General features: G+C 34.4%; 3 protein-coding genes across 5 annotated transcripts; 1 reads left to right on the top strand and 2 right to left on the bottom strand.

Annotated features, from left to right (window-relative positions):
• Positions 1-1,993: 1,993 nt before the first annotated feature.
• LOC117985883 (uncharacterized) lies at positions 1,994-7,595 on the bottom strand. 3 transcript variants are annotated; one of them, XM_034972689.2, is made up of 7 exons: positions 6,948-7,262; positions 6,545-6,678; positions 5,729-5,862; positions 4,598-4,897; positions 3,635-3,732; positions 3,234-3,321; positions 1,994-2,320 (listed from the first exon to the last, which is right to left on the bottom strand). In XM_034972689.2, the coding sequence occupies exons 4-7, from the start codon at positions 4,895-4,897 to the stop codon at positions 2,030-2,032; spliced, it is 777 nt and encodes a 258-aa protein (XP_034828580.1). In that variant the 5' UTR covers positions 5,729-5,862; positions 6,545-6,678; positions 6,948-7,262; the 3' UTR covers positions 1,994-2,029. The 3 variants fall into 3 exon arrangements, with proteins under 3 accessions (XP_034828580.1, XP_069357406.1, XP_069357407.1); XM_069501305.1 differs by lacking the exon at positions 5,729-5,862 and having other exon boundaries at positions 6,948-7,595; XM_069501306.1 differs by lacking the exons at positions 5,729-5,862; positions 6,545-6,678; positions 6,948-7,262 and adding an exon at positions 4,980-5,025.
• Positions 7,596-10,334: 2,739 nt separating this feature from the next.
• LOC117986115 (DNA mismatch repair protein Mlh3-like) lies at positions 10,335-15,448 on the top strand. Its single transcript, XM_069501280.1, has 13 exons — positions 10,335-10,424; positions 10,492-10,839; positions 10,960-11,379; positions 11,495-11,822; positions 11,917-12,735; positions 12,812-13,834; positions 13,921-14,000; positions 14,073-14,243; positions 14,333-14,474; positions 14,561-14,757; positions 14,840-14,959; positions 15,107-15,268; positions 15,348-15,448. Exons 1-13 carry the CDS (start codon positions 10,335-10,337, stop codon positions 15,387-15,389), a joined length of 3,942 nt encoding a protein of 1,313 aa, XP_069357381.1. The 3' UTR covers positions 15,390-15,448.
• LOC117986114 (chymotrypsin-2-like) lies at positions 15,254-17,727 on the bottom strand. The gene is made up of 5 exons (XM_069501467.1): positions 17,698-17,727; positions 17,083-17,339; positions 16,578-16,821; positions 16,254-16,400; positions 15,254-15,790 (listed from the first exon to the last, which is right to left on the bottom strand). The coding sequence occupies exons 1-5, from the start codon at positions 17,725-17,727 to the stop codon at positions 15,581-15,583; spliced, it is 888 nt and encodes a 295-aa protein (XP_069357568.1). The 3' UTR covers positions 15,254-15,580.
• Between the last annotated feature and the right edge of the window lie 764 nt (positions 17,728-18,491).

Here is an 18,491-nt window from a genome sequence, read left to right as displayed (position 1 = left end):
CGGATCAGCCTGGCTGGACAAGCGCGGAAATGCAGCCAGTATTCTTGGCACCATTCCACGCGGGCATGATTTTTGTAGTAATTAGATAAGGCTAACTATAAGTTTTATTGCAATTAAAAAAAAAGTATCTCATTACCGGGAATGTCACCTACTTTTTAGTTGTGAGGCAAAATCTTACACCACTCGCTAGGTCGTCATATCATTTGTCACAATAGCTTGCCAGATATTTTTCATTTATTCAAATACTTACCTATTTATGCATACAATTTTCTATAAATAACCTTGAAAATATTGCCTTTAGGTATATTACAATAATTAATTCCAGAAGTAGTCTACTAGGTAGGTGTATAGTTTAACACGATCAATAGCAAGTGACTTCGACTTGACATTGTGTCTTTATCCATGAATATTTTATTCAGTGAACTAGGTTGCAATAACTCACTTGATATCAGCTGTGTTTGCCGAAGAGTGAATTCTATGCCACCTACATATTTTTTAATGAACTCCATTTAAATTCATTTCACGATGTTTTCACGGAATTTTCTACACAAAGACAGTCTTCATTATTTTTTTTTTTATTTTTTTTTTATTTTTTAAAAAAGAATATTAGCCATGTTAAATGACTAATATTCCCCTTTCCTCTCCAATTAAGCGTCAGGCTTGTACTAGGAGTAGGTACGACAACAGTGCAACAGGCGGGGTTTGAACCGTCGACCTTTCGGTTTTCAGTCCACTCCTATACCGGTTGAGCTATTGAGGCTCTCATTCTGAGTCTTCATTATCAAACTAATACCGGCCCACTACTGAGCATGGGTCTCCTCTCTGAATGAGAAGGCCAAAGTCTGCTTCACTGGACAAGATTTGGCGTGGATTACTAATAGCTACGGAGAGCTCTCCTCAGGCATGCTCTCGCTCAACTCTCAGAAATGGGATTCCTCACGATGTTTCCTTCACCGTTAATAAAGCAAACGATATTGCTAAAGCATGCTTCAAATGCACATTATGTCAAAAAAGTTGAGGTGCGTGCTCGGGATCGAACACCTGAATAGAAATCATCAATCATGTAGACAGTAGAGTCAATATGTCACCAAGAATATCGGATAGCCAATACCTATGTTCGTAAAATTATTATACAGTACCTACGTCATAGGTAGGTAATTAGAGCACGAAAAGACGCCTATTCTATACCTCCTTGCATAGAACTAATAGCTTTAATAACTTGTAGGTAGGTACTTGTTTTCTTTTTAGGGGGTTTTTGAGTTTCTGGCTAATATGTTTATTATTTCAAATTCCACCTAAGTACATTGAATTTCTAGTAATGTGATTGCTGCATAGTTCGTAAACAGTAATTTGAATGGCCTTATGATTACCTACACATATCAAATCATCGTAATGGAAATCGGAAGTACCTACCCCTAATAGTGTGCTGGAAGCAAAACAAACTTGTACTTACCTATAAGTACACGACAGGTCGAGATGACAATCGGGGTGTGAGGCGGGAGGACGCCCCGCACAACCGGATCTCACCCGCGCTATCCCACACCGGGCTAGCGCGAGGGCTGTGCGGGTGTGAGGGGCGTCCCCACCCCGATTGCAATCTCAACCTGTCGCGTACTAGTGGCTGTGCTAGTGGATATTTCCACTCTTGATTATGTAGGTACTGACGTGATATCTGACTACAGGCCTATCCTATCAGATATATATTATATTTATCGTCTAGGTACAAAGTTTGTACTTAATGTTAATATTATTATTATGAACAACAGTGGGGTGATCTAACTCTGTGTCTAACAGCTGTACTCAGAGTCGCTTAATCGTTACTAATTAAGATTGAGTTAAACGAGACAGAGCTATGTCTCTTACATAAATCTGTCTCGTTTTAACTCAATCTTAAGTAACGATTGGCGACTCTGAGTACGGCGGTAACACTGAAAATAACCACCGAGCCGAGCTCATTTGTGTTAAGAAATAAAAGAAAAGGAAAATGGTAAAGTATGGAAGTACTATTTAATGTTAAAAATCTAAGTTTTCAAAAAAAAGATGAACGACGTTTTCTTGTCCCCGGCTCAGCTACTGTTTGTATCTTTTGATATCTATCAATGGCCGTCTTCACAAAGTCTGCAGCTTTGCCTATCCTGTCCAATCGCTCTGGTGTGATCAAAGATCTCATCTCCTCGTGGATTGGCCCCACGCCGTCGAAAGTGATGCTGCAGATATGTGTGTAACTACAAACTCCTACGGTGATGAGAGAGCCAAGCATGAGGACGAAAACACTGCTGAAAAGCCAGCTGATAGTCTTGCCTGCGTAGCTTATGAGCGTCTGCAAATAATTAGAAACATATTTAGCTCAAAATATTCGAGTGAAACCTTCTTCCGCGGCGCCCGTGGCAATTAACTCTAGACTCCCATTCCAAAGAATTTATGGGCTTCGAATTAAAAAAGCTTCATGATAATTAAGTGTATTTACATCAAACATAAACTAAAATACGAATAAATTACCTACCACCATTGTGCCGTTTTATTTAGAAATATGTTTTTGTATAATCAATAGATTTGTACTTAGTTATTAGTAGTAAGATAATATATATAACTGTACAAAAAGCTTGTTACGTGTGTATGTACGTATTTACGTGTGCGGTGTGCGTATGACGGCCACTTGGAAGAATCACGGATACGAACCGAATACGGATGAGTGCACATACCCCTTTCGCATAGTTGGACTCTGGAGGGGATTGGCTTTTATTAAAAAAAAACCGGCCAAGTGCGAGTCAGGCTCGCGCACCGAGGGTTCCGTAGTACAGTCTAATTTTTTTCTACATTTTGCACGATAATTCAAAAACTATGAGGCATAAAAATAAATAAAAATCTGTTTTAGAATGCACAGATGAAGACCTTTCATATGATACCCCACTTGATATACCTAGTTATCTTACTTAGAAAATTGAAAATACTAATTATTAGTTCGTGACCACAGTTTAAATTTTTTTGTGTGATGTAACCACAAATTTACGGTTTTCAATTTTTCTTCGATGTCAGCTATAAGATCTACCTACCTGCCAAATTTCATGATTCTAGGTCAACGGGAAGTACCCTGTAGGTTTCTTGACAGACCGACAGACAACAAAGTGATCTTATAAGGGTTCCGTTTTTCCTTTTGAGGTAAGGAATCCTAACAATGACGCACCCAATATACCAACTTATGACCAGTAAAAAAGTAGGTAAGTTAAACAAACCCTAGAATCTGGTACTTGACTCCAAAGTAATCCAGTGGCCGAAGTATCAGGTTCCATGTAGTAATCACTGGGATTGTACAAATCATAACTGAAATAAAAGATAGAAAAGATATACCTAAGCTTTAGAATTAACCTTTATATAAATTCACAAATCTAAATCTAAATATATAAAAGGAAAAGGTGACTGATTGACTGACTGACTGATCTATCAACGCACAGCTCAAACTACTGGACGGATCGGGCTGAAAGGCATGCAGATAGCTATTATGACGTAGGTATCCGCTAAGAAAGGATTTTTGAAAATTCAACCCCTAAGGGGGTGAAATAGAGGGCTTGAAATTTGTGTAGTCTACGCGGATAAAGTCACGAGCATAAGCTAGGTATAAAGAAACGTTACGAACCCATTTGGTCCCGTAAATCCATTACCATAACCGTAGCCAGGGGCGTAAGGAATATCAGGATAAGCTACTTCTACGGGATTGGAGAATCCATAATTATCCTGAAATAAACGAGAAGTCTTTGTTACTTGGGTATGACTCAAATTACTCATTATGCTTTAAAAAATCGGCAGAGTGCAAGTTGGACTAGCGCACTGTAACTTGGAAGGATACGTGAACTTTATAGGTAATTATTTTGTTGCATATTAAGTATATTATTATCTCCAACTGCAAATGTACCTAAGTTTGTAATTGTAAAACAAAATATTTTTTGTGTGATATAATTACAAACTAACGCTTTTCGATTTTTTTCTTTACGTGTGCGATGATTCTAGCTCAACAAAATTAATTTAATTATTTCATCATTATCATGATCAACCCATAGGCGGCTCACTATAGAGCACGGGTCTCCTCTCAGAGAAAAGGGTTTTGGCCATAGTCTACCACGCTGGCCATGTGCGAATTGGTAGACTTCACACATCTTTGAGAACATTATGGGGAACTCTCAGGCATGCAGGTTTCCTCACGTTTTCCTTCACCGTAAAGCAAGTGATATATTTTAATTACTTAAAACCGCACATAACTCCGTAAAGTTAATGTGCAATGTGCATTTCCGGGATCGAACCCCGACCTCCGATTAGAAGGCGAACGTCCTAACCACTAGGCTATCACAGCTAGCATAGTAAGTTGTATGCGGCATAAATGGCCGTAATTTTTTGATTGCGTTGACTTTAGAAGCTTGATTTTTTCGAGGGAAAGTAGTTCTTTATAAGTATTTGATAATAATTTCGACTTGACACCTCCAAGCATTCCTTAGAAAAAGGATGTTATCAGACATACATACAGACAGACGGACAACGAAGTGATCCTATGAAATAAGTGACGATAAGTATAATAAATTAAAGATAAAATTCTAAGGATACTCACAGCTTTCTCAACATCAGAAGCTAGCGTAGGTTCGTCAGCTAGCATGTCATGTTTAACAATAGGACCTTTGGCCCTCACTGGTTCAATCCTTGCACGACCCGTCTTAAGTTCCTCTGCTCTATACACTGGGTGATGTTCTAACTCTGGCTTCAAGGGTTTCTTGTAAACCGCATGTGTTTCTATGGCTTCAGCTACATCTGGCTTTATGTTGGCTTGTTTGTCTAGTGTTAAATGAGATGGTATTTCAGCGCATAGCGCCGAAACTATGACAACAGAGATCAATATGATTTTATACGTCATCTGAAATAAAGGATTACTTAGATAGAATTAAAATTTTAAAAGAAACTATAAAAATGTTTCGAGCCAAAGTACCTATACTTACCTACTAAATCTAGAACGGAGTTTGTTTATCAAAAAGAGTTGCATTGATCACGCATTGGAATTCCTTTTGTGCTTTGTAGCCTGCTTTTTAAGGTTCCGTATATGAATGGTGCCAACGGGGCCCTACTGTCTGTCCGTCCATCCGTCCGCCTGTCAGCAGGCTGTACCTACCTAACCGTTATAGGTAGAAAATTAAAAATTTCACAGAATTTTCGATTGCCACTTTAACAACAATAATAATGAACATTTTAATAAGGCCACCATGGAAAAAAAGTGTTATTTCTTGTACGATGGTACAGAACCCTTTATGTCCAAGGCCGACTCTTACTTGATCGATTTTTTAAAATTAGCTGAACCGGTTATCTAACCGGTTAACCGGCTTACATTTTGACAGAGTAATATCAAAATCTGGATTAAATAGTAAGTAGGTAAATGCTGAGGAAATGCCAAATTAATTAAGTACCTAATACAAATAACTAAGTTATGGGGACATGACAGTTGGACATGACCGTTAGATAACTAAGTGAAAATTGACCACCAAAAACATACTTTGGATTACACAAGACAGTATTCTTACTTTGTACCTAAATTAGACCATATAAGGTATTGCTTTTTGCTGTTGTTTTGGTGGGAAAGTTAAAATTTCAATATAACTTTACTTTAAAAATGCCTGACGTAAAACTGGAATGCATCTAAATGGTAGACGACTAAGTTGGAAGATACTAAAAATTAATATTAGTAGTTTCTTACCTTAAATAGTCCTGTTCTTCACCGAACAATCTTCTACGCAGGACTAATGCAGTATCCTGATCTATTGCACTATTTATAACAGGGACTGACATACAGTCAGTAGGAGACATATTTCCGTGTAGGCCTACAGTTATCTGCAGGACATTGTTTTGCAAGAATAAATGACACCGTGCCATCCCGAGCGATAAGATATTCGTCAAAACTTTGGAATGTAGCCAAAAGGGTAATTGTAGATACGTACTAGGTTCTTAGGTGGTTCTTAGGTACTTTAACTTCGTATTTAAGAAAAATACTGTAAGGTTATCTACCTAATCAACTCCGTGTTACCAAATACATACCTAGTACGCAACGGGTCGAGATGACAATCGGGGAAGGAACCCGCACACCTGCGCTAACCCGGTGCGGGCGAGCGTGGGTGTGCGGGGCGTCCGCTCGCCTCATACCCCGATTGCCATCTCAACCTGTCGCGGATTATACACGCTATTGTAGATTCACTTGACGACTCGAAAGCACTTTTATAAGTTTTTTTGGATTTTGGATAAAAAACTTTTCTATTACTATTTCTTTTGGTTGACAAGTCCATCCTACTAATATTATAAATGCAAAAGTGCGTCTGTCTGCTAGCATTTGTTGGCTACTCCACTCAACCGATTTTGAAAAAGGTACAGAGTTACCCGGGGACGGATATAGGCTACAGTTTGTCAGATTTTAAAAGACCTGAATCCTCGTGGACGAAGTCGAACGGTATCATCCATTTGGTACCTAAATAGATAGCTTGCATCCTACAACAAACATAAGCTATGTAGGTATACCTACCTATTTTTGTCCCGGAAAATCAAAGAGTTCTTCCGCGGTTTTCAATAAACTTAGGTAAGTATATCCACGCGGACGATGTGCAATGGTACGCCATCATGGTTTTGCCTTATAACTGGCACGTCCGAGTTTGATTCCTGTGGGTTAATTTGGAAGGATTTGAACGTGGTTCTTTTATTTTTTTTATTCAGATACAAGTTAGCCCTTGAGCCCACGCTATTCAGTGACATAGCTATACGTTATAGGTACGTCCGATATGATGGATGACGGAGAAATAATCGGATGACGGAAGTCGGATCTAGTGCGTAATCGCCCTAAATACTTAATAAAAACTCAGTAAAAAGTGCATTTTGCAAAATAGGTGCAGTGCATACACAAAACACGTGGTACACACACCAGTTCTCACCGTTTTATGTACTCCCAAAACAATTTTATTTCCTCTTCTAAACTAATATTCGTCATAATATTTTACGTATTACGTAGGTATTTATTAAAACAATTTAAATATTTATTTAATAATTAATCTCTTTTTCTTGTTACATACAATATTTAGTAGAGTTAGAATATGCAAAAGAATTATTTTTGTGTTTATCAAACTGTCAACTTAACATGGTCACACATTTATAGACACCTAGGTATTTATTTTTGTATAACTAAGTAATTGCGTTCGAGTTGCACCAAGTTTAAACTAATAAAGTAGGTAGGGTACCTAAATATTAATTGTGTCAATAATAAAATATTTCCACGTAACTAGTTCACGTAACGTTCATTACGATGTATCATTGGATAACTATTGAGTGTCCAGCTATAGTAGCAACTTCGACCCCCAGGCTGGGTTCAGGGTTGAAACACCAATCGATGGTTTGCACATGAACTTTTAATGAACGTAGGTAGTGTAACCTTCCCTTATCAAACTAACGCTGTGGCTCCATTGTTTTGCTTCATCTGTGTAATAAAATCTGTCTGTCACCAGACTGTATATATCTCATGAACCATGATGGTTAGACAGTTGAATTTTCACAGATAATGTATTTCTGTTACCGCTATAACTAAAAAACAGAATAAAATAAATAGGTATTAAGGTGGCTCGACTCCCATACAACAAAATATGTTGTTTTTTGCACGTTTTTGTAGCTGATAATGGTACGGAACCCTTCGTGCGCGAGTCTGACTCGCACTTGGCCGGTTTTTTTATACGTTCACGTATCGTGGATCGAATTGATTGGAAACTTTACACAGTTGTAGTTGGCACTTAGCGAGAGTTTCTGATATAGTGTAATAATAGGTACCACCAACGTTTTTAGCAGCTAGGATGACTACTTACGGACTTATGCATGTTCTTAAATTATTTCAGAACACGCATAACTACCTAAGGAAGGTTCTGATACGCACTTGGCCAGTTATTTTTAATTTTACGTTAATTTTTAATAATTACAAAAAATACGCCGGGAAGATTTTGAATTTAGAACATCCCCGTAGCGATTAGATAGGTTCATGGTAGGTTAGATCTATGGGTCTTTGATCCCGCATCCGAAGAAAATTTTGTTCCTTCCAAGGAGGTTTTTATTATTAATGAGTTTTTAGTTCAATCAAAATATAGTTATCTCGTTTTGACGGCGTCTCTCTCACTCGTGAATTTTGCTGTCTCGCTTCGATGAGTCATGATGTCCCTTTCACTCGCCAGAACGATGAACCACAAAGTGATTATTTAAAATTCCCTCCAAAACTTAACTGCGAAACGTTATAACAATTTTATTTTACTGTGGTGTTATTGAAATTCTTGAAATAAAAATGTCTAGTGACGACGATGATAGCTGTTTGAATCCGGAAACTATTAAAATGTAAAATAGATGCTCAAAGTTTAATGTAAGCGATTTGCTCCCAGAAACTTTTAAAAAACAGATAAGTAACTAGGTATTTATCTAAGCATACCCACCAAGATATTTTTTTCACGAGGTGTGAAAAGTAGAGTATTGAACGCGTGGGTAATGCTGTCTACGTCTTGGGCACCTCTAAACCCCATGCTTCACTCAGGAATACTCAGGATTCTAGATGCAAAAGTCATCCTCGCTCCGCCCGGGAGTTATTACCTAGGTACTCTACAAATTCTACAATACCTCCCTACCCTTTTGATTTATCCCGGCGCCCGTAATGTAAGACATTTCATTACCCCCATGTTGAATAATCTACTATTTACGGACTATAAGCACTATAATTTATTACTTAAATACTTTTAAGACTAGCAGTTTACAATTAATTTCATAAAATCGCCCGCTATTTACCTTTTGGGTTCCTACCTAACACCTCCCCTTCATTGATCTGTTCTATACAGTACCCTTGAGGGTTTAACTTGACTTTGTAGCCTACTTTTACAGCTGCTTTCCGTGAATGAAAATAAAAAAAATGATGGTACATAACTATACACGGTGCATGAGTCTATCCCGCTCAAGTAAACCACGCGGGTTTACTTGAGCGGGATAGACTTATGCACCGTGTATAGTTAGATAGGGAAACCACGCGGGTTTAAACACAGTGCAAGTTGCGTAAATGCTACTTGCATCGGTTACATGCACCGTGTATACGCAGCATTAGTTTAGTTCTTTGCACGAATCTATGTTCTTTGTTCTTTGTTTGGTTTATTCGGGTTTACTTAATTTAAAACAAAGTGGAATCAATATAGAATTTGTTTGGGTACCCTCCCACAGAGGCATAACAGGAAATGAAGTGGTTGATTCTGCTACAAGAAGAAGTAATTTTTATGAAGATTGTTCAAGTAGCATCAAAGTGCCATTTACGGATTTATGCAATACAATTAAAATAAGACAAAAGAAATTGTGGAGTGAAGTGTGGGATGTGACTAATAAAAATAAAGGAAAATGGTATGCGGAAATTCAAAAGGAAATACCAATACAACCATGGTATTTCAAAACGAAGTGTGAATCTAGAAAATTTACATCATTAATGAATAGACTGAGATTTGGTCACTGTCTGGTGCCAACACACCTGAATAAAATAAAAATACTAAACAGTAAAAAATGCAACTATTGTGAATATGAGGAGGCTGATGTTAAGCATATGATACTCAAATGTCCAGCTTTTGGCATACAAAGACTTATTAAACACTATAAATATGGAACAAAAACAAAAAATTGATTTTCCCCGCCATGTAAAGGACTTGTTGTGTAAAACGTCATATTTTAAGTCTATTTTTAATTATATATGCAATACTATAAATAAAGTGTAAAAACGTTAGACTAATTAGTTATTAGCAATTTTGTATTTTTAGTATTTGTAAATTTTTGAAAGGCCTTAAAAGACTGTTATCCAGGGCCGTAAAATAAATTTTAAAAAAAAAAAATATTCGGGTTTATTCTTTAAAAAGTTGACAATCACGTAAAAAAAAGCAAATAGTCTCTGGCCCTTGATTATACTGGATGAACTTATTTTTTCTTTTCTTCATTTGAATTTTCGATTGATGAACAAATTATGTAAAAATCGCACCCATACCTATTACAATAATTTTTAGGTATAGACTAGAATAGTAAATTAATAGAAGATGTAATATGAAATTATTGCATTTAGTTAATTAATTATTAACATAAAGTCCATTTTAATAGAAGGTACCTACGTAAGTATAAATTATAAAAGTATCCGGGAACATAAAGTTTAAATGTTTGTTAGGTTTGAATGTCGAATACTAATCAAAATTGAAACAAGAGAAAATCAAAAATAGGTAGAATACTTCAATTATTTTAAGTCGATATTATTTTATGATATTTATTGTTTAAAAAATATGGCTATGAAAAAAATATCAATAGTCGAACAAAGTTTATTGTGTGCTTCTATTCATATCAACAATTTCAAACGAGTGATAGAAGAACTGGTACTTAATTCTTTAACTTTATTGGTAGTAGTAGGAATAATGATTTCAATTTTAAAATCAATTTTAGGTGTATAATTCACTTGACGCTGCGTCTTCTTCTATTGCAATAAGAGTTTGTATTCAAGAAAATTTCATTCAGGTATTGGATAACGGCAATGGTATCCTAAAAGATAATTTTAGCTTGCTAGGGCAAAAGTATGCTACTAGTAAATATGTTGATATAACCACCTTAAAATCTGCACCGGATAAGTACGGGTATAGAGGCCTATCTCTGGCAAGCATTATTGAAGTCTCGCAATGTGTTAAAATAACTTCACGACATGAAAATTCAAATGATACTTGGATGAAAACATTCTTTAATAGTAAAGAGAAAGAAATATGTAAAACTACATCCAGACCATCCAAAGGTTCTACAGTAAGTACTTAACTTTCCTTTGTATAAAAAAACGAATACCTACTCTTCAGTCGAAAGCTGATAAGCTGTAAATCAGCTCTATGATATTACTTATTATCAATTTACTCTATTTTATTGCAGGTAGAAATAAAAGGATTTCTGTATAATTTAAATATTCAAAGAAAATCAATAGATACACGGAATGAATTACAAAACATTAAAATAGCACTACAACAGTTATCGCTCGTGCATTGCAATGTATCTATTAGTTTAAGAGATGATTCGCAAAATGATATTATTCTTCAAATACATAAAAATAGTACCATGCATGATACTATACGGTCAGTTTTTCAAATAAGTGAGAAAGATTTTCAAGAATTAAAAATAGAGAAAAATGAATACAAAGTTAAAGCTATTATTGGTAAAAATAATACAGAATCAAATAATGATCACCAATGGATTTATATAAATGGCAAAATTATCAACAAATCAATTTTACACAGGAAATTAAACGAAAAATTATCTAAATTTAATACAATAAATTATAAAACAAAAAATATGGTAATATTTTAACTGTTATAATTCGTTATTTTATTACTTGTTTATTTAGTATTTAATATTTAAATAATGTAATTTAGTAAGTATTAAAATTTGCATTTAATATTACTTTTCCTAGCATGATGAAGATGGAAATAATTATTTTAATTCGAATATCCCATTTTACTATATATTTATAACATGTCCATTTTATGATTATGACATGAATTATAACTCTGAAAAATCTTTAGTTGAATTTAAAGATTGGAAGGAAGTCAATAAATTAATTGAAAAACTTATCCAGTTTTATAGTGGTGGTTTGGTAACTAAAAAACAAGAGATAAATAAAATAGGAAATGCAGAAAAGAAATTAGATACAAGGACAGAAATAAAAGGAATTATGGAAAAAATATTAAATAATAAAAATAAGCCACAGAAAATTTCTCAACTACAAAATGGTGTTAAAGGTAAACTTGTTGGAAGATTTAAAAAAAAAATACCTATAGACGTTTTAAAACATTTTCTTAGTAGACCAGTTTTGTAATATTGCTTTTATTGTAGGTAAAATTTTGAAAAGAAATCGGAAGAAAAAGAAAGATCTTTCAATGCAAAGAATATTAAACAATAAGACTGAAACTAATAAGCCATGTCACTCAAGAGACTATCCTAAATATTCCACTAGAAAAACATCAGAAGACAAGTTAATGCAACAACCAATTAATTTGAATAGTATAAAGGATTTACAGATGCAGGATTTAACAAATATAGGACTGAAGCGAAAGGTTTCCAAAATAAAGAAAACTAAGAAACAAGTAGAACAAACATCAGAGCAAAACTTTAATCATCAAAACTCTTTAATCAACATTTCAAGAAATAATGGTGGAGATAAGATAAATCTACAGATTTCAGAAAAAAAGAAGTTTAAGAAACCTGTTAAAACAAATAAGAAATTTAAGAAGTCTGTTAAAACGAATAAACACATTAACTTCAACGATTCACTTAGTAAGAGGTTTGAATCACCTACAAAAACAGTGCGAAAACGGATTAAATACCTAAAACAAAGAGTGCTCAAGTCAACAGATAAAAATATTTTCAAAGAGTATAATAATAGCTGTGCAAAAAATGATGTGTATAGTTTTATTAATAATGAAAGTCAGTATCAAACAATTACAAAAGACACTGCAACATTATCATTGTATAAAAAAGCAGATGAAAATTTGAATCGCACAATGTCAAATGTTTATATTTCAGGAAATTATAACAAAGTTAATAATTTAAATTATCAGATTGTAAAATCATATGATCTTATTAAAGCAGTAATTACGAGCCAGTATAACGTGAAAGAATATAAAAATACTCGAACACTTTGTAGACAGCCCTGTAAGAATTTTTAAGAGCTCAATTTTTTTAATAATTTTATTTATTAGTACCTGATACTTTATAAATTTTTTTATAGATGAAAGGGAAATGAATAATACTTATAACGAAACTGATATTCCTATAGGAACATATAATAGCCACAATAATAACGCTGAAGCAGTCAAAAGGATGGGTTACTTTATCAGTGAGGCTTCACGTAATAATTTCTTTCTACATGACCAAGAGCAATTTGCAATTTCAAAAGAAAATAATTATAATAAACCAGCAAAATTGCCCGTAGATAAAAGTAGCAAAGAGATTTCGAATTGTAATTTCTTAAACAGATATTATAATCAGAAACCTCCAGGCTATTCATATACTATTGAGATGACTGGTAGCCACGAAATAATTAATTGTAGAAGTGAAACTTTTCATTCTATGAACTATAATTTGCCACAAGTTGACAACCATACTCAATCGTTCTATTTCGGTAATACATATAACCTTGAAGGCGGTAATAAGAGGTCATTATATCATACTGATAACAACGCAATAAATAAGACATATTCTTTACAAATATGCAATACATCAAGTGCCTATTATTATTCAGAAGAGGTACATCCATCAGAGATGCAGGAAATAGTTGATAACGAAAGTAATAACCGTCAAATTGAAAAGGAAAACCTTATAATACTTGAATCCGAAAGCGACAGTACAGAAATAATGCCTCATGACATAGAACCACATTGCCACAGTAATGAACTACGAGACTTTGAGAAAGAATTTGAAAACACTTTTGTTAATAGAAGAGACAGTGTAACACATTCTGATCATAGTTTGGTTAAAAATGGAATTTCGAATATTAATAATGATTTACAACAAGCAAACGATTTTGAAAGCAATCAAAATGTAAATACCAGTCATTCTATTCAAAGATTGAATATTTTTACAAATTGCAAGGAATCATTGGAAGATAAAGTAGACAAGCTCATTCAAAATGTTGGATTAAAACGTAATTCAGGCCAGGAAACACAATCACTACAGATAGATAGGGATAAAAATCATGGTGACAAAATTTACAGCTTTCAAATAAAAAGTCGTCATCGTTTTTTACCAAAAGGTAAATTTCTTAAAATTCGTTGGGATACTATTGTTTCATGTACGTATGTATTGTTTACGGTTAATCACAAACTAAAATCATTTTAGGTATGTCTCCGATAGCGGACAACCTTTGTAAACTTCAGAATGCGTATTTATATAATGATGACGATGTATACTATAAAGATGTAAGCGGACTCCAGAATATTATAATATTTTAAAGATTAATAAGTGTCATTTAATCCAAACTTTGATTTCAGATGATTTATACCAACTTCGCAAATGATGTTTTATTAAATACAGAAATATTTGAACCAGAAGTACAAAATGTCAAAAATCTTTTTTCGAAGCACATAGAAAAAGTCAACACTGATATACAAAAACAGAATGCTGATCTAACATTCGATTCTTTGTCGTTAATGAGAGCTAAAGTTGTCGCATTAATTTGTATTAAATTCATAATATACGTCTAATATCGATGTAACGGTAAAAGATATACCAGGCATCTTTTTTATTTCAGGTTTTAGGCCAAGTAGATCGTAAATTTATTGCTGTTGTTTTAAACGGTAGGTCAGTACAAACTGGCAAATCTTCCGAATTCTTTGTGTTGTTTGACCAGCATGCTGTAGATGAAAGAGTCAGGCTCGAAAATAATTTATCAGGTAAATCTCATTGTATTTATTTATTAGTTCAATATAATATGTACATGCATTTTCCGTAATTTTAATATTCGTGCTCTATCATGCAGACTACATACAGGGCAGTGACTGGAAAAGTATTGATATAGATCCTATATTAATTGTACTAAGTAAAGATGATTATCTTTATTTAGTCAATCATCAAGATAAATTAGCTCAATTTGGATTGCAATGGACGTTTACGGCAGAGAATAAAATATTGTTCAATGCTGTACCAAAAGCAATGCTAGGGAAAAATCCCAGACAGGTACATTATTGAGATAGTTAATAATGAAATAATGAGACAAGAGGTAAGTAAAGAAATTTGCTGTAAAATGCATCTTTTACAGGTCGAAATAGTTATGAAAGCTGTAAAGAAATTGATTTCAGAACAAATTGGGGCAATTAAATCACTGAGAGGTAATGTCTCCTTGTATCCGAAATCAATAATGGAACTTGTTTTTAGTGAGGTAAGAAATATTTTAATACATCACGTGTTTCTGTTGAAACTGGTCTTCTGGTGCACCTCAAGGTGCTCTCATCTTGGTCCTACTTTTCTTACACATGCATACTTAATGCATAAGTTATAGTTATTGGTAAATCTTGATTTTTTCCAGGCTTGTAGATACGCAATTAAGTTTGGGGATAAGCTAACGAAAAATGATTGTTTGAATATGATTAATTCGCTTGCTCGATGCAAAACTCCTTTTCAATGTGCCCATGGACGACCTGTCATGGCAGTTTTGATGGAATTAAAAAATTATAGTCGGACCTATAAGGTAGAACCAATTTTAAATCTAGTTAATTTTAAAATGTTGTAAAGTGATATAATATTACTATACTTAAAATGTTTTGCAGGTAAACATCATGCAAATCAAGAAATTGAAAAAGATGACATAGATCGAAGATCAAGGAATCTTTTAATTGATATACTTAATTGTAGTAAACTACAAATTTATAATACACCAAATTTTTTCATTTCTTCCTTGCCTAATACTGTTAAGTAGATAGTACATTTTCTTTATCTTTGGTATCATCATTATCAATCATTTTGATTAAGTAGGTAGGAAGTTGAACTTCGTCATCATCATTTATTTCTTGTAAATTTTAAAATTCATTGCGGTCTTAAGTGTTCTCGGGCGGCAATAACTACAAAGCTTTCTATCTATAATGCTCTTTATCCACAGCACATAAGACGAAATCCTTGTGTGCACATCCGGAAAGCCAACTGCACATGGTATTCCCCAAGAAACTAATCCAACAAGTTTGTTATCCTTAGTCAAGGGCCCTCCTGAATCTCCCTAGAACAAAATATTTACAACAATTACATTAACATTAATGTTTCTGACATTCTTCATGTTCATTTAATGTTCATGACATTTCTATTAGGTTAGTTTTTAGGAAACTTGTAACTGCCTTTCTGCAACACAGGTTTTTTCCTAGTGCAGAGGGTAGGAAACTCGTTCTCTTACCTATAATTTTAGTATAATATTAGATATAATATATTAAGTCCTTAGTTTTTAAAAAACTTGTAACTGCCTTCTGCAATACAGGGTTTTCCTAGTGCAGAGGGCAGAAAACTTGTTTCTTGTGTCTAAATTCTAAATTCAAAATAAATTATTCTTATTCTTATTAATTTTAAGGATACTTAAATTCCTCGCAACTTACGCATTAACTTCAAGCAAAATAGTAAAAATTTCCTTAGAAATTAAAATACTCGTGGAAATCCAAAGTTAATATCAGTCTGTTATTTTTGGTACTTACGTGACAGCCACCTTGACCAATCCTCGAAAATGTGCAGAGCATGCTATCAAATACTTCTCTGTTGTATCGCATTGCAAATTGACAAGTTTCCTGATTGAATACCTTTATATTCAACGCGTACATTCTACGGCTGGATTCTCCGTGTGGCTACGTGTAGTAAAATTCGAAAGTTTATCATCATACTTTATTGTAAGAAACAATGACACAATAATCGGTTTATTCTAAATTCAGATTTTAATTATTATGATTTCTATCAATGACATGATAGGTAGTTCCTTCAATTTATAAAAGTACTCAGGTACATTATCGTCAGTTAATAGGTACCTCTTTAGCTCCGAAACCAGTCAAAAGGACAATGTCATGTTCCTGTAGTTCCTTATCATCAAGTCGTAGTATTTCGACTTTTTCCGAATCGAACAATTCTTTAATCTCCAAGACTGCAATATCATTTAATTTAAGACTGATATTGTACTTTTCATGTACGTGTATTGATTTAACTTCGTATTTCAATCCCCCTCTATCTAAATCAGTTGTACCAACCACAACTTTTATGTATTCAGGCTTAGTTCTGAAAATTACATGACATGAATACGGGTTTAGAGTTTAACTAAAATGCTTATTTTATTTTTATTTTTATTGTACGACAAATTAGCTAACTGCGAGCGTGGTGGACTGGTAGCCAGTAGTGAGCTGGCGATGGGTTGTTGATGATGATGATGATTTCACCTGAGTGACAATGCGGTCTTCAAATAAATAGGCTAATTTGGAAGGATCTTCTCAAATCGGCAATTTAAAACTGAAATTCAAGTAAAATAAACATACAACTCACCCAATAACACAATGCGCGGCAGTTGCTAAGTGCCTGTGTGATATAATTGCACCACCACAGACGTGATTGCCAGTAAGGTCTTGGAGCGATGCATGAAATCTTCCGAACCCACGAGGGACTTTCGTACCTCCTATTATACGTTGTGATCCTAGTAAGTTTGATTTAATTTCATTAGAGGTACCTAGGTAGGTACTTCGAACTTTAAGTGGGTATCGTAACGGATTTGCTTTGTGAAAAGATTGATTGGTACCTACCTTCTGTTTGTATTAAAAGACAACTAAGGTAAATTAAAAGAATATACATTTTAGCGATAGTATTTTGTCTCTTCTGTTCTGATTGCAAAGCAAAAATGCATTACGTCTTGTTAAATATCTTTTGAAATCGTCTATTTATATCGTTATCGATTAAAATATGTTCGATATCAATCAAGATTAAATTATTAGTATAATATTATGGATGCCATACAAAACTTAGATTCCAATAAGATGCTAATTTATAACCCCTAAGAACGTAGGTACGTCTACCGATCATAGTCCGTAAAAATGACTCCATTTTAACTCTCGGGTCAACTGTTATGTCAAAAGTAGGTACCTATGGTTCACGCGAGCATTTTACGCTTGTCCATTGAGGAGTTCCGTTCTCCATCTCCAAAGATATTCATCAGATCTTTACCAAAATTGAAATGGGACCACCTCTAAAGTATGTCTTACAAAACAAAAAAAAACAAAAATCATCATCATCTGTTCATAATTGACGGAGTAATCACGTAACAAACATACAAAAAAAAACACAGTCGAATTGAGAACCTCCTCCTTTTTTTGAAGTCGGTTAAAAATAAATTGAAACAAGCTACTACAGATGGGCCTAGTACTCGTTTATTACTCGATACTCGGCATACTCGGCAATTTTTTAACTACTCTTACTCGGCCGATTAATTTGGTTCAAAAGCCGCTATACAAAGCTCATAGCATCGAGACCAATACCTACCTAATTATTAATCTATGGCTCACATCCGATAACTACTCAAATGGAACAATTATTTATGACAAGAATTTATGATTCTCATCTCAGCTGTAAGTCCCGCAAATTGCTAATACGCGTGGTCACCATTTTAGTGACGTCAGCACTAGACTGAAGTTTCGAGCTGATCATAGAGTTATGATATCATTGGAGCTGATGGTATATTTTTATTTCGGCTGACGTCAAAATGACGTCATTTCGATGTCAATGAGACATGGTTCCAGCGCAATAGCAAATTGCTACACTGCACCGTAGCGCAGTGGACCACAACGACCGCAACGCACCGCACCGCATCGCAGTGCAACGCACCGCACCGCACTCTGTGGTGTTTGCTTATGGTTGCATGGTTGCTTTATGTTGTTTGCCACAAGCATGAAGAAGGGGTACCT

Source organism: Maniola hyperantus, chromosome 10, assembly GCF_902806685.2.
Source record: "Maniola hyperantus chromosome 10, iAphHyp1.2, whole genome shotgun sequence".
Taxonomy (NCBI): Eukaryota; Metazoa; Arthropoda; class Insecta; order Lepidoptera; family Nymphalidae; genus Maniola; species Maniola hyperantus.
Note: the sequence above shows the minus strand (reverse complement) of the source record. Positions and strands in the feature narration are given on the sequence as shown.

Bases quoted from the DNA above. Each gene is read 5' to 3' on its own strand.
- LOC117986115 (XM_069501280.1), top strand. From the start codon at position 10,335: ATGGCTATGAAAAAAATATCAATAGTCGAACAAAGTTTATTGTGTGCT. The intron at 11,823-11,916 runs GTAAACTTGTTG...CTTTTATTGTAG, and splicing joins ACTACAAAATGGTGTTAAAG to GTAAAATTTTGAAAAGAAAT. The intron at 14,960-15,106 runs GTAAGAAATATT...GATTTTTTCCAG, and splicing joins TGGAACTTGTTTTTAGTGAG to GCTTGTAGATACGCAATTAA.
- LOC117986114 (XM_069501467.1), bottom strand. From the start codon at position 17,727: ATGGAGAACGGAACTCCTCAATGGACAAGC. The intron at 16,822-17,082 runs GTGAGTTGTATG...TGTAATTTTCAG, and splicing joins GCCGCGCATTGTGTTATTGG to AACTAAGCCTGAATACATAA. The intron at 16,401-16,577 runs GTACCTATTAAC...TACTACACGTAG, and splicing joins CTGGTTTCGGAGCTAAAGAG to CCACACGGAGAATCCAGCCG.
- LOC117985883 (XM_069501305.1), bottom strand. From the start codon at position 4,897: ATGACGTATAAAATCATATTGATCTCTGTTGTCATAGTTTCGGCGCTA. The intron at 3,733-4,597 runs GTGAGTATCCTT...CGTTTATTTCAG, and splicing joins CTTCTGATGTTGAGAAAGCT to GATAATTATGGATTCTCCAA. The intron at 3,322-3,634 runs GTTCGTAACGTT...CTTTTATTTCAG, and splicing joins GGATTTACGGGACCAAATGG to TTATGATTTGTACAATCCCA.